The sequence below is a fragment of the Homalodisca vitripennis genome, chromosome 7, assembly GCF_021130785.1.
Source record: "Homalodisca vitripennis isolate AUS2020 chromosome 7, UT_GWSS_2.1, whole genome shotgun sequence".
Lineage (NCBI taxonomy): Eukaryota > Metazoa > Arthropoda > Insecta > Hemiptera > Cicadellidae > Homalodisca > Homalodisca vitripennis.
In genome coordinates, this window is record NC_060213.1 from 53,582,702 (window position 1) to 53,599,088 (window position 16,387).

The 16,387-nt window shown below is 33.7% G+C and overlaps 1 protein-coding gene across 7 annotated transcripts in view; it reads right to left on the reverse strand.

Moving 5' to 3' along the window:
* LOC124365823 overlaps positions 1 to 16,387 on the reverse strand; it is a 213,786-nt gene that overhangs the window by 83,742 nt on the left and 113,657 nt on the right. For 4 of the 7 annotated variants that reach the window (XM_046821868.1, XM_046821867.1, XM_046821870.1 and 1 more), the window contains exon 3: positions 5,681 to 5,771. In XM_046821868.1, the coding sequence (XP_046677824.1) occupies positions 5,681 to 5,771 (91 nt within the window). Of the gene's footprint in view, positions 1 to 913; positions 923 to 5,680; positions 5,772 to 16,387 lie in introns of all 7 variants that reach the window. The other 3 variants (XM_046821866.1, XM_046821865.1, XM_046821869.1) reach the window with 1 other exon arrangement.

Here is a 16,387-nt window from a genome sequence, read left to right on the forward strand (position 1 = left end):
GAGACAACTTATTCAGATATCACCAGTTCACGTCTATTCTGATCGTCTGATCGGGCCAACACTAGATTTTTTTGGAACTGGTTTAGAAATGCCTTTAGCGTAAAAATGTAATCTGGGGTTGCAACAATTATTGACTGCTTCTTAAAGTCCTTCTCGGAATCAAAGCGTTTAGAGTTTGGTTACTGAAAAATTTCATGTGATAGTTGGAATTTCATGTCAAAATTCTATTGTATTTAAATCTTTGAAATTAAATCTTAACACGTTGACTGTGGTAGAAACTAGAATATACAGCACTCAAATTCACTTAATGTAGATCCGCAGTGAAGGTGTTATCCACATGTATTGTAGCTATACATTTATTGTACATGGACATACAATTTTATATTTAAAAAGGAAATAGTTGTGAAATATTTTACGAAGTAACTTACAAACGGTATTTTTAATGCAAACATGGATCATACTCCTATAACATTACAGGCTAAAAGCTTTTTTCAGTTTAACTCTAAATGACTGTCTTTGGACAGAATAGATTGTACTAGCTAAACTGAAAACATTATTTATAAAATCCATAAAAATATAATGCCCTATTAAATTAAATCGCCAATATTTATTAGGTTTAAAAACTATCCTTCAGTAAAAATATGGTAAATAAGTAGTTCATAGCTAGAAACCAACTAACATAACATGCATTATAGTGGGATGTATGCACAAGAGATGCTAAAATGTAAATGAAAAAGTAGGGTCAGGGGTGTTCGATAGTTTTGAATAGCAGTTTACAATACAATAAACTAATGGTGGGAATCTAACTGTAAAATGCTATGCAACTGCTATGTAACTACTATGTGGAACTACCAAAGATCAAACAAAATCGTGCAGGACGATCATGCAAACAATAGAAAGAAGGAACAAATACCTTGAGCACCTGGTTACCATGGCAACAGACACAGTCAATTAGTAACAATAACACCACAATTAAACAATTAATGACAAGAGGATGTTATAATTGATTGGAAAAGATTTACATTGAGGAAACAGTAGATTATATCTAATAAACATCGGGATTCATGACAATGAGGACACAGGAAACGGATGTTATTATTGGTTATAATATTAATGGACATAGATGTATTATGTTTGTATGCCAACCCAAACTTTTTGTTACAAGTGAGATGGAAATTTTGAAATTATTTAGAAATGAATCGTTATAGCCACATTTAATAGGTCCATATATTAATATGCAATATTTAAAAAGTACACACTTTTTAAAAATATTTAAAATTAATAATTATTTTTCTGTCATTGCTTTCACAACATGTTATAAACATCGTTATTATTACAAACAAAGAAACAAAGGGGGTAGTTCAATATTGAACTTGTTTATATTGAAGGAACTTCAAATAAAATCGGCAACTTTTAGAAACCCTCCTCAGTAATGTTTTAAACTGAAACACCAGTAACGCTACGTTTTGAGATCTGAAATATGATCTCTCCCTCAAGTGAATAACTAACCATAAAACTTTATAAGTTAAAATAAACAAAGCATGTGTTGTGACACACTATAGTCAGTAATCAAAACAACCATGTTGTCTGCCAACTGTGTCAACAGTTATTAAAACGGATTTAAAGAAGTTTATATGGTATTCTTTAGTTCGGTTTTAATAATTAGGTATTTTTTATTAAGTGCATGGATTGAAACACAACATGATTGTTGTGATTCCAGACTTTTGCGTGTATCAAAGTTCTGGTATGATTTGTTCATTTAAACTTAGACTGATGTTGGGTCGGTTATTCACCTGACGGCGAGATTGGATTGCGGTCTCAAAACGAAACGTTACTGATGTTTTGTTTCATTTAAACTTAGACTGATGTTGGGTCGGTTATTCACCTGACGGCGAGATTGGATTGCAGTCTCAAAACGAAACGTTACTGATGTTTTGTTTCATTTAAACTTAGACTGATGTTGGGTCGGTTATTCACCTGACGGCGAGATTGGATTGCGGTCTCAAAACGAAACGTTACTGATGTTTTGATATAACAACGGTACATATCCAGACATATCCAGTTGCCTTCAAAAACGCTTTTAAGAACTTATCTTTTGTGGAATTACAAATTAACCCATGAAAATACATGATAAAACATCCAATAGTTATTTTAATGCACAAAGTGTATTAACTACACAAAACTAACACATTTAAAGTTAAGTAAGCCTAAACAAACACAGATGGCTTGTACATTTAAAACGTCACTTTACCCACAAACGAAGAGTTATTCACAGATTTCGAGCACAAAACATTATCCACATTGCTGTTTGCTGATTAAAATATAAACTTTAGAGTGCCTTAGCTCGTTATTTAGCAGAATTAAGGAGTTCTTTCCGCAAGTAAAAAGAGTAATCAGGAAATTGCTTAAGAGATAAAATACTTCAGGGACCAACCGTTTTCTTGTTGTGACTGTCAGTTAAGTTTTAACTAACTTACTGAACAGTAATTTTCCTTTTTGTATGTTCAATGTCATTTTAGATAGAGTTATGGTCAAAAATTCCAAAATATTATAATGTTTTTGTGAGATATTAAAAAAAATTCAATTCGATTATACATATCCAACTGTTTTCTTTAAAAGACGAAATGCAAACTAAACAAAAAGTGGAATGTTAGATTTTAAAATAATTAAGAAATAATTTTACGCCAAAGTTACACCTATATTAAAGTATAAGACAGTTGAATAACAGGTGATATTTTCAAGTAGAGCGGAAGTCATTGACTGTTTAGAAACAATAAAACATTTTTTTACTATAGGAGATTTATAAAGCGTCGTTAGAAATAACTCAAACAATTAAAACTTTTATACTTCACTTAACTTACTTTTATTTTTGACTAATTGGTCGATAATTGGTTTTAAGCTTACATAAGAAGTGAATTGCAACTGCCTGAAATCTAAACTGTTAAAACTCACAAGATTTGTGTTGGGCTTGCATACAGATACAAGAAACATATCGTGAGAACCAAAATTATTAGAAACTTTACTATGGAAACCCCCATATTAAATAACGCAGAATTATAGGAATTAATCAGTTAAAAGAGTTTTAAAACTAAATAGTCAATCGTTTTGTAAATATGTAACTGTAAGGGTGTCTCTTTGTTGATTTCCAAAAATAAAGCAGTTTCACAGACTCAATATTGTAACCTTAATTTAGTGGTTTATTGACATTTATATTAATGTTTTTATATAGGATGGATACAAATAACACACAAGTAGGAGCTGAGACAAACAAAAGGGTTCAAGATGAAAAGGAAACATTAAGGAAATATGAAATATATTGTAGGCAATTGTACGGACCTATCATACCTGTATGCCTAATCTCAAATATCCGTGATATCTACCATAATGCGAAGACATTCAGTACATTATACGTTAGTAATAAATACTATTCAAACCGTAATTATTGGTTTGTAAGATAAAAACAAAACCTGGAGCCGATATTTCCCACACAGGAAATGGTCTGGAAAATTAAATGTTGTACGTAAAATACATTCGCAGGGAACGTTTTCAAACAAAACATGGATGGTTAATGTAAAAGTATTGATTCATATTTGATTTACGTTGTTTTACAGCCAGTGATTTTCGATATTGTAAGATAAAATTCGAACACTAAAGATCGTATTTTTAACATCAGAATGTTGGTGAATATTTTCATACCGGAGAGCATTTCACAGTTGATTTACTAAGTACCTAACGGTACCTAGTTAAAATCTTATCAGTTTGTTTGAATGTGCAGTACATAAAAGGGTCGTGATGATTTGGTACATATATTCTTCTTGGTTCAAACAAAAACCCTGTTGATACAGATGTCAAAACATCAAAGGGTAGTCCCCTTGTCTGTCTGTGTATACGTGCGATAACTATTTAAAGAAGTATTCTTGAGTTTGAAACTTGGTAAATAGTTTTCTTTAGGTCGAAGGAAGAACTGAATTAATTTTGGAATCAAAAGATTTTTATCCACTCTTTTTTTATCCATTAGTCATTCTGTCATTGTGATAACTATTGATAGAAGGTTATAGGGACTCCAAACATGGGAACTTCGTCAAATGGTAGAGTGTACTCCGTCGTTCTATCTGTCTGTCTATGCAATAACTCTTAATAGAACGGTCGTAGACGTTCGAAATCCTATACAGATTTATATTTGTTATAGAAAGAACTGTATTTATTTTTAAGACAAAATTTCAAAGATAAATCCGTCAATCTGTAGGTCCGTCTATGTGATAACTGTAGATTAAAAGGACCTACAGACTAGGTAATTATTCAAATTAGTAATTAAGTTAGGTAATTGAGCAAAAGAGTTTTTAGGTCAAAAGGTAAAAGGGCTATCGGTCCAGCAGTCTGTCTTTTCTGTGTGATAACTATCTTATTACCTTTTGTCTCGTTCACCAATACTCCATTGAGTTGGATTATTTCCACTGCGCAACAATTTTGAGAGATGTTATAGTTTACCAAAATAGAATTTCAACCATATCAGAATTATAACCAGAACCAAATTTCAAACTATAAATTTTATTTTGCAATATATTTTTTTAATTATCATGTTGGGAATAAAAGAAGGAAAATTCAGGATATACATCTTTTATACTCTATTTAACAGTTAATATCAAGACTGAAAAACTACTAATGCATTCAAAGTGTTTAATTAATAGGAAGTTTTAGCGCGAACATTTCCAGTATGTTTTAGATCCAGCCAATATTCTAGGCTAAAATCGAGGACGGTGCACGATAGCGAGAGAGCGGCCCGTGACTGATGTAACAGGTTTCAATAGGTTAGAACAAATGATACGGCGCTAGTGACGAGACCGAAGCGGTGTAGTGGAGGGTGCTTGGCCGTCATCCTACACCACTCCGGGTCAGGTGTCACCGCCATGCCGCGCTATAAATCCTCAACTTCATCCTGAAATTACTCCAGTCCCATCGACAATCCTGTGTGTCCTTCATGAAAACATTTTACTTTTGTTTCTGAACTATTGTAAAAATATCTACAACGTTTAAAAAATTATAGATTTTTAAAACGTGCGAACGGATTTTTCTAACCAATGTTTAGGATCTGAGGATAGAATCATGAAGTGTTAGCAGAAATGAAAATTAACTCTTATAACTCAAACTTTCAGTTGGACACAACAGGAGTAAAAGATTTCAAAACTGCTGAAACTCGTTTCAAACTTTTAATTGATTACGAATCAATAGTGCCGCGAGCAGAGTTAATTACCGCATTTCCAACTCTAATCTGAAAAGTATTGCAGTCTAAAGCAGGACAGGGAAATGGACATGTAACACTGAACGAGAGGGTTGGTGTTGACATATAAGGAAATGCAATGAACAATTAAGGAGTTGACAATCACAGTTCAAGACAGGGACACAAAGGATGCTTGGAAGGTGAAGTATACCACAAATAAGTTGAGCAGACATCCACCTGTAAGGATCAGATTATGATTTAGGATATCTGATCTCAATTGGTAATTTTTGAAAATAACTTAATTCAAGATTGTCTCATAAATATTACATTCCCCATTTTCAAAACTCATTTCCCTTCATAGAGTAACCATGACAGTATAACAATGAGACGAACGAATAGACCGACATGGATGGATGGAAAACGTAAAACTTTGGATCTTGAAAGGGTAAGGTGTGAACTTACCAACTCCGAGACCAACGGAATGGATTTTCGCCTGGGTCGAATATCCGGCATGCTGTCGATGTTGCTGTAGAAAGGGTTGTCTCCAGGGTGTCTGGAACAGAAAAAGTTCAATCTGTTATTTACCAATGAAAATTAATCTTGAACTTTGGAAGTAGGAGAAGCACATGTAACATACAAGTTTCGAATGTTTATTAATATTACTGCAAGTGGAGAAAATATTTTTGATGTGATTACCCGTATAAAGCATTCCAGTTGATCGAAGTAATATCCTTATTTGAGCAATTGACCTTTTATATATCTGTTTATTCCAGAACTATGGTCAAATGTTTGAATCACAGAAATGTCATGGATCAAAATGTTATGTAAACAGACGATTGCCTTATGTGAAGTGTTTATGAACTCTGTGCCAAAACTACAACATACAGTTTTCTACGTTGAGGATTTTAACCTCTAGAGGTTAAAAACCTTTAAAATAATACAAATAAAATGAAAAAGTCTTTATTTATAGAGGCGTTAGGACTAAATTTATTATTTGCAGACGACGATAGTAAAAGGAACATTATAGGCAAAGCCATGTTATTACGCCTATACAAATTTTATAACTACAGCAAAAACACTGATAAAAGTTTAGTCAAACTCTGCCTCATTACTCACAAATATATTACAAAAAGATGTAACGATACGATGTTGTACTTAAAATCTGTTTTCTGCTATTTTTATCTAATTTATACTTTATCGCACTGTTACAAGAAAGGTTTTGCCTAAAACCAAATAAAGTGCCGCACTGAAAATAGCATTAATAGCATTAGAAGTCAACACTAACAAAAGCTCAACCACAGTCATATTTGTTGCATAGTGATGCATTCAGCTTAAAGTTTTTACATCACATTGTAGCATTGAATGTCATATAACACTATATGTAATGTTTTGTTGTGTTGTGTTTTATTGCAATCAATATTCACAATCACAGCAGCTCTTTTTAAACGTTTCATACCACTCAGTGATGTAATCAACATTAAATGTTATGTAACCCTATGGGTAATGTTTGATGGTGCTTCGTCATGCAGTCACAATAACAGTAGATCGTGTTAAACATTCCATACAGCTCACTGATACACTTTGCATCTAAAATCATGTAATCCTACGTGTTTACATTTTTGATAGTGTTTTGCGATGCAGTCTATATTTACAATCACAATAGCTCATTTTTAATGTGTGATACCACACAGATCTCGTAATGACATGTAATCCTATGGGTTTACATGTTTCATGGTGTATTGTGATGCAGTCTGTATTCAAAATCACTATAGCTTGTTTAATTTTTGATACCACTCAGATACAGGTATACACTCAACATGTAATAATATGTAATCCTATGGGTTTACATGTTTTATGGTGTATTGTGATGCAGCCTGTATTCAAAATCACTTTGGCTTGTTTAATTTTTGATACCACTCAGATATACACTCAACATGTAATATTATGTAATCATATGGGTTTACATGTTTCATGGTGTATTGTGATGCAGTCTGTATTCAAAATCACTATAGCTTGTTTAATTTTTGATACCACTCAGAGGTACCCTCAACATGGAATAATATAGGTTTGCGATTTGACGGTTTGTTTATGCAGTATATATCTACAATCAAAATAGCTCGTTTTAAATGTTTGATACCACTCACGTTTATACTCAAAATCCAATATCATGTAATCATATGGGTTTACGAGTTTGATGGTGTATAGTGATGCAGTCTGTATTCAAAATAGCTTGTTTAATTTTTGATAGCACTTAGATATACACTCAATATCCAAAATCACGTAATCCCATGGGTTTACGTTTTGATGATTTATTTTGATGCAGTCTGTATCTACAATCAACATAGCTCGTTTTAAACGTGTGATACCACTCAGATATAAACTCAACATCTAATATCATGTAATCCTATGGGTTCACATTTTTTATGGTGTATTGTGATGCAGTCTGTATTCTTAATGACAATAACTCGTTTTAAATGTTTGATACCACTCAGATATACACTCACCATCTAATATCATGTAATCCTATGGGTTTACATGTTTTATGGTGTATTGTGATGCAGTCTGTATTCAAACACTCTATAGCTTGTTTAATTTTTGATACCGCTCAGATATACACTCAACATGTAATATCATGGAATAATATGGGTTTACGATTTGACGGTTTATTTTGATGCAGTATATATTCACAATCACAACATCAGCTCGTTTTAAATGTTTGATACCACTCAGTTATACACTCAACATCCAATATCATGTAATCCTATCGGTTTACGAGTTTTATGGTGTATTTTTATACAGTCTATTCACAATCTCAATAAATGTTAAAAACTTTGATACCACCCAAATATTCACTCAGAATCTAAAATCATGTAATCATATGGGTAAAGTTTGATGGATCATTGTGGTGTAGTCTAAATCACAGAAGCTCATGTTAAATGTTTGATTCCGCTCAGCATTCAGTATCATATAACCCGAAGGGTAATGTTTGTGTCCCGAGTTAGCGAAACTAGACTTCACCGGAAGTCTCCTCAACCGCAACAGGAGGTCTCGGAAGCGCGTCCCTCCCAAACTCGGAGTAAAGCATAAAAAAAAAACAACAACATGCCACTAGTGGGAAGAGAGACAAAATTTCCAGTACATAATATAATTAATTAGGTGGCAAACATTTTCACACAAAATACAATTAACTGCAGCACCACGGTGCACCGAGTAACTTACACACTAAATAACAAAAATAAATAGAATTCCAATATTGACAATTACATAATAAATAGAAATTTGACATATAAATAACATAGTTTCAGGTACGGCATGTAGTAAATATAAAACTTTGAACTGGTAATTATTATGAACTGAGGGGAGGGAAAAGGTTGTAGAATTTCTAGGCCCACTATTTTTAAAAAGTAATTTTGTTTCAAGTTTGTAGCCAAAAATAAAAAAAAATATTTAAAGCCGATTTTCGAAAGAGGCGGGGGCTTAGTTGCCTCCACGAATCCGAATTAAAAATGAAATCCTCCCCTACAGATTATGTCACTAAACTAAATAAATACTAGGTAACTTAACCCTGGCCCTCCTCCAGATATAATATCTGGCAGCGCTCCATAAAACCCAATCCTCTCAAGTCCAGTAAAAGAAGAAGAAAAAAACATTTTAGCTCCAACCTTGCTCAAGATGAATTGAAGCACAGACAGTCCAGTTGGATGACGGTACAGTAGCGCTGGCAGGGCGCGGGCATTCAATTTTAGTTTACCAGTGCTGTTCCCATTGGGCAGACTCGCCGCACCAGTCATGTTCACGGCACTCACGGGGACCCTGCCGAAAGTCGGAGAACTAGCCAGCCATGGGCATCAGGACGACCAGTTAACAGTCAGAGATACACGTCGCCTCTGCCGAACGTGTCCGACCGCTCCGACCAGTAGCAGCTGCCGGCAATCAGCTGGTCGGTAATCAGTCAAGGTCAACCACCTGACCTCAACCAATCAGTCCATCCAGGCAGAAAATAATCAATAGGGTAACGTAATCACCCCCCCCCCACAGACTGACAAACGTGGCCGAGGTGGGAAAAAATTGACAAAATAATCCAAACTGAGCCCCGGCTCATTTGTGATACTGTCCGCATTCATAAGCACATAAGCTCATGTTTAGTGTTCTACAGAATACACCTAGCACCTACGGATACTGCAGGTGTTTTGACAGACACCTGTATTGACAACAACTTTCCTACACATAGTTCCATTTGTTTATCACTGTATAAATACAATACATTAGTTAATTAACTATCACAGAGAGAACATTTTGTGTATTGAAATACATTTACATTCTAGAATCTGCAGTACAATGTCAGTTTTCCTTTTTCCTGATACCATAGACTACGTTATCATTTCTTATACAATAATGTATGTACTGATGATATTACTGAATATTAATATTGTCATTTTGTTAGTTATATTGCCATTACAAAATAAGAAAAGTATTTGATCTTATTTACCTCACTTTTTTGTATGTATATTAATGTATCGGGGGTTTTAAGACTGTACACTAAAACTAAAATCTTTTAAAGTTTATGCAAGTAGTAAATTTTTAAATTTTTAGCACTAACGTACAACATACGTTTTTAATCCATTATAAAGTACATTAACGAACATTATACGAAGAGAGGCAAGGTATGTAATCAGCGGCATGTTTTAGTTGATTTCAATCCATTGGTTCATGTTTTATACATTCTGTATATAGATAATCTAGTAATTGTACTTTACGCCCTTTTCTAATTACTACAATTATTATATATTAGAATGTATAACTGAAGTATTTGTTCCTCTGTGTGAACAGAAACAATATTCAATCATATTAAACTTCCGTTCACTCAACATACTTACTTTGAAACAGAATAAATTGTTTATTTCATCTTTTATATTTCATCAGATAGAGTGATGGTAAAGTCTAGTTTAAACCAATGATTAACGAGTGTTATCTTCCAGAATATATAGTATTTTAAATGTCCATTTCATAATGTGTTATTATAATATGCATGTTAAATGAATATCAACAATAAGTTAGTTCACATTTAGAATATGGGAGTCTACATCCAATCAATCATGATGCAAAATATGTTCGGTCTTATTGCTTCGTAATTTTAAAGTGAATTCATTAAATATGTGCGCATATGTTCAGTGAGAGGAGAATGGAGGAGATTGCGATGATTAAAATTCCATAGAAATGCAGATGTGCAGCTCTAATAAGTTTTCTATATATCTCAAAATTCCCACGACATTCCTACAATTTGCCCTAAAACAACATCTCCTAGACAAAGCCTACTAAATGTTTGATGCATTTCTTTTACTAAAGATCCAAAGTTTCTATCTACAGTTTCTTTTACCCAGAGCCATAAATATTTTTACTTAGTATAGTTTTTTTTTTTAAATTTTGTTCCAATTTTGTAAATAAGTGGCTTGTACAAACTGATATTATGTACCATAAAATACTTTGACGTTCCACATATTTACTTGAGCTAGCTTAATATTGTAGGCGGTAAATGAGTAAACGTTTTTGAGTTAGAACTACACTAAAGTGGATTTTGTGTGTGATTAATATTGTACAGTATAGTGTGAAATTATTACACGACATCGCTAACGCCAATAGTAATGTCATAATTTGCTCTATATAGTCTGCACAAAAATCTACTCTAAATACCTATGACAACATACTGTAATGACGTGTAAATAAACGTTGAACCAAGTGCTACACGAGATACAGAGAAATTAGAACTCGCGTGTATTTAATTAAGCAGATATCGTGTTCTCCCAGAACATACTTGTGGAGTTTACATCAACACCAGCTATGTGACATGTGATTTCTTCGTCCCGTTAATACTAGTAACTGCATGTCATACCCTTGCAAGTATCTAGTCTCAAAACCAACTTTGCAATCAGGGGTCTTGGGCGCAATTTGATTTACTGCAATTATAATTATCCCTTCAGGGTTAGTCGGAAGAAAGATATATTTCACATATAGACGTCATTTCTAAACTTCAAATTGAAGATGAATTATAAGTTTAAATACTTAATTTACACAAAACCGATGAGGCAATAACTCTCAATTATGATACGTAAATATAATCGTAACACAAACATATTTACAAAATCTATAATACTGGAATTTTTAAAGACAAAAGATGTTATAAGCGCATACGTTTCTTTGTAAAAAAGTGACTCAATTTAGTTACAATTAATCATAAATTATGAATGTAAGCACATTTATTGGACCAATTTTATACGTAAATACCTTCAAACGGGTAATATATTTATGAAAAATGTTAATTTTGATTTATTTTTTACAAATTTTTGAGATAAAAATGGCCCGAATGATTGACCGCCAGCCTCAAACATTTTTTGGATGAGACTGATTAACGAACTCATCCCAGCTATGAGTAAGTACTACCTTTGAACCAAGATTATTCTGGGTGTTTTAAAAATTACGGCAAGGTTTGGACTTGGGGTTATGGTCGGGGAAATTGCAAAACATCTCCGGGAAATTCCGTTATGAGGGTGGTTGAAGTAGACAGGTTTCAATACTACACGCTTTTAGTCTACAGGGCAATATTCTAACGCTGACGTCTGTGTGAATCTAAAAGAAGCTTTCAATGGCAAAGGAAATACACTCAGACACTCTGGCAAGTAGAAAGATGTTCCTCTCATTCGACACAAGTAGACAGCAGATTGCAGCTGTCACCAATACAGCGTACTCAGTTGGAGATTAAGACCTTCACGTCCTCTTTTCGTGTTCCCTCTCTGACAGTCTATGAAAATAAATTGAACTACTCTAAATAAAATTTTCTGACTGTTATTATCCAAGCAATAAAAAAATCTATAATCTCATTTCGGCATCTCTGATTTTTTTATAGAATTTATGTAACCTAGTTTTTATAAATGGGTGCATTAAATATTCGATTACATCTTTCAGACTGGTGCTATCAATTTAAGGTTCAGTAAAATAACGTTTATTTTCGAATTTTTACAGAGGAATGTAAAAAGGTAAAGATAAGTGATAGCTTATTTTACCAGGCGAATTTAGGGCTTCTAACATCTCTAACAGTTAAATATAACACTTAAAGCCGGAGAACAACGGCTTAAATGTAACTTCCAAACTACTACTCATGGTCGAGAATATGGGCTACTTGTAAGCAGCAGCCGCATTCAAAGTTCACTCTTTAATCTGGTGAAAAAACACTATACTCACTACACGGCTCCATCGGAGACTGAATTTCCAACTGCGTATAGTTTATGTATTGGTTGTTGGTGGTCGGGAATAGGAGACGGGTAACCTCCTGTATCTAAACCGAGTTGTTGTGCGAAGAATATGACAGGTGCTTAAGGGTGTGGACCATCTCGCAAAACATTGCGTTCGATTACAATGACAAAGATTTGAAATTTGATATGTCTGGAAAATTTAAAAGACTAGACCAAAGGAAAATTATACATACAGAAACCATAAAATTACGGGGAAACCGAACTTTAATCGCTTAAAAAGTTGGTAACATTAAGGGATTTTCACAATGTTTCCTAAATTTGTTCTGTTATTGTGCTAATTTGTCGGTGGGGGGGGGGAGGGGTGATTAATGGTTTATTCCCTAACTCCCTTGAATAACATTATTGTTGTATTTTTTGACGTTTCTATCGATAGTAACTGAGAAGAAATATTTGTCATGCACACTGTACAAATAATAAGTATAATAAAAGCCAGGTATTAATATATTGAAGGTGGACTTTCCTATGCTCATTCCTAAAACGGAAAAAACGGAGCTTGCGCGTAGCCTTTGAAGGCTTTATAGTTTATCCTCAGTGTGATTATTACTCTCCGAATTGAACTCTGACCATCCTGAATATTCAATAATTTTAGAAGCAGTGCATAATATCCTTTACGATCAAAAACGTGGGAGCGTCTTGCTAGACGTAATATAAACTATATAAAAATGTATGGTTGTAATAATTTCCAAACAAGTCATAGTAATTTATTGAGGATATGGAAATGTATAGCAAAGTTGTTGCAGTTGAATATGAAGAGAATAAAACCCTCTTGCCTCATAAGTTGGAAAATACGTTGTCATCTTATTCCATTAGTCACATCCTATCACTCCTTGTCTTATAGGTGATTGAAATGCATTTTACAATAACCTTAGTAAGCAAAATCGTAGTGGCCACGTTATAGAAAATGGAAAAGAAAAAAACTACAGCACGGGGGCTAAAATTCACAATTCCTAATACATGGAATTAGGTGATGGAATATTGAAACACGTAAAGCTCCTGCAACTTTTATGGTCGTCTTATAAACAGATGGTTCAGAAAAAAATGGAAGTTTTAATTGCACGGGTATTCACATCAATGCAGTTAACAACATGTATTTTATCTGAAGTGAACTGCGTAATTTAAAAAATGCAGGGTAAGAGAGTATTTATTATTTAAAATAAAATATTGGCCTAGTTAGTTTGAATTACAACGATCTCATTAGTCATTACGTTAACAAGTAAAAAGTAAAAAAAAACACATACGGTGAAGGGAAAGAAATCCAAATAAGAATATTCACCCGGCAGCAAGGAAGTGGGTCACAGTCAGAAGTTGTTCACGTACCTCATTTATCATTACTCGCCGACACAGTATCACGAGAGTCTCCAGACACAAATATCTCTTTGTGTCCGCTGTTGTGATATACGACATGCTTTTTTACACAGAGGCTTTTTACACAGAGGATGCCTTGCACTGCAGTCATCTTGTGGTAGATAGCGGTCTTGTAATATCCTGTATGACCCTGTGTTTAACGAGACTTTCCAAACACAAGTACCGTATCTCTTTGTGTATGTGTTTAAGTACACGACCATACATCTACAGAGGAAATGCATTCTGCTGTAGTCATCGTGTGGAAGATAACAGCAAACGAAATAAATACGCCAAAATTATGAGACCTCTAATATTCTGTATGATCATGTGTTTAACGGGATTGTCCAAACACAAGTATCTCTTTGTGTATTTGTTGTGATACACGACCATACGTCAACAGAGGGAATGCATTCTGCTCTAGTTATCATTTGGAAGATAACAGCAAACGAAATAAATACGCCAACATTATCAGACCTCTAATATTCTGTATGATCATGTGTTTAACGGGTTTGTCCAAACACAAATATCTCTTTGTGTATTTGTTGTGATACACGACCATACGTAAACAGAGGGAATGCATTCTGCTCTAGTTATCATTTGGAAGATTAAAGCAAACGAAATAAATACGCCAATATTATCAGACCTCTAATATTCTGTATGATCATGTGTTTAACGGGTTTGTCCAAACACAAATATCTCTTTGTGTATTTGTTGTGATACACGACCATACGTCAACAGAGAGAATGCATTCTGCTCTAGTTATCATTTGGAAGATTAAAGCAAACGAAATAAATACGCCAATATTATCAGACCTCTAATATTCTGTACGATCATGTTTAACGGGTTTGTCCAAACACAAATATCTCTTTGTGTATTTGTTGTGATACACGACCATACGTCAGCAGAGAGAATGCATTCTGCTCTAGTTATCATTTGGAAGATAACAGCAAACGAAATAAATACGCCAACATTATCAGACCTCTAATATTCTGTATGATCATGTGTTTAACGGGATTTGTCCAAACACAAATATCTCTTTGTGTATTTGTTGTGATACACGACCATACGTAAACAGAGAGAATGCATTCTGCTCTAGTTATCATTTGGAAGATTAAAGCAAACGAAATAAATACGCCAATATTATCAGACCTCTAATATTCTGTATGATCATGTGTTTAACGGGTTTGTCCAAACACAAATATCTCTTTGTGTATTTGTTGTGATACACGACCATACGTAAACAGAGGGAATGCATTCTGCTCTAGTTATCATTTGGAAGATTAAAGCAAACGAAATAAATACGCCAATATTATCAGACCTCTAATATTCTGTACGATCATGTTTAACGGGTTTGTCCAAACACAAATATCTCTTTGTGTATTTGTTGTGATACACGACCATACGTCAGCAGAGAGAATGCATTCTGCTCTAGTTATCATTTGGAAGATAACAGCAAACGAAATAAATACGCCAACATTATCAGACCTCTAATATTCTGCGTGATCCTGTATTTAACGGGATTGTCCAAACACAAGTATCTCTTTTTGTTTGTGTTGTGATACACGACCGTACGTCTACAGAGGGAGTTTATTCTACTCTAGTTATCATGTGGAAGATAAGAGCAAGCGAAATAAAGAAGCCAACATTGATAGGTTGTAATATTCCTTATGCTTAACGAGACTGTCCATATGAAACTATCTGGAGTTGTTTATGTGTGTGCCTGTGTGTATGCGTGCGTAAGTAATTCTAAGCCTCCTAAAAACATTTATCAATATAGTTTTGACTTTTTTACGATAAATAAAGTTAATATTGTCAGTCATTATTTATTAATCATTAATATTTAGATAATAATTGCTTATGATGTTATCTGGTAGTAAATCTAATTTTGCAGCATTGGCCTTATTGTATTGATGTTTTTGTTTTTAATTTTTAATTATGATCCATATACGTTACGTATATAATAATTCTAAATTTCATGTACTAAATAGGTATATTTTTCTCTTTGAAGTTTTTAAAGTACTAATATTATCTAATTAGTTCATGGTACTAATTGCGTCCAAATTCCCACTCCCAGGCTACGTCCCCGTGGAATAGAATATCTGTAGTTTGTACACTAAATCCTGTGATCTGTATTTATGTGAGCAATACATACTCATTCATTCATCCCTTTGTGTGCGGTCATTCGTTTATAGAAAGAATGCTTTACGCTGTATTTAGCATTTGGAAGATATCAGCAAACAAAATAAATAAGCCAAAATAACAAAACGTATAATATTCTGTAACAACCTCGTATCACTGGATTATCTATTATCTCAAAAAATGTCATATATGCACATATAGAGTTCATATTCTTCGAGTATGAATGGAAGGTATTAGTGCAAGAAACGAATAAACTAAAAACCCCTTTTTTGGAGCAATCTACGTATCATGTGAATCCCAGACACAACTTTCTTTGTATCCATTGCTATCTTCTACGACCATCTGTTATACAGAAAGCAAGCATTGCGCTGCTGTCATC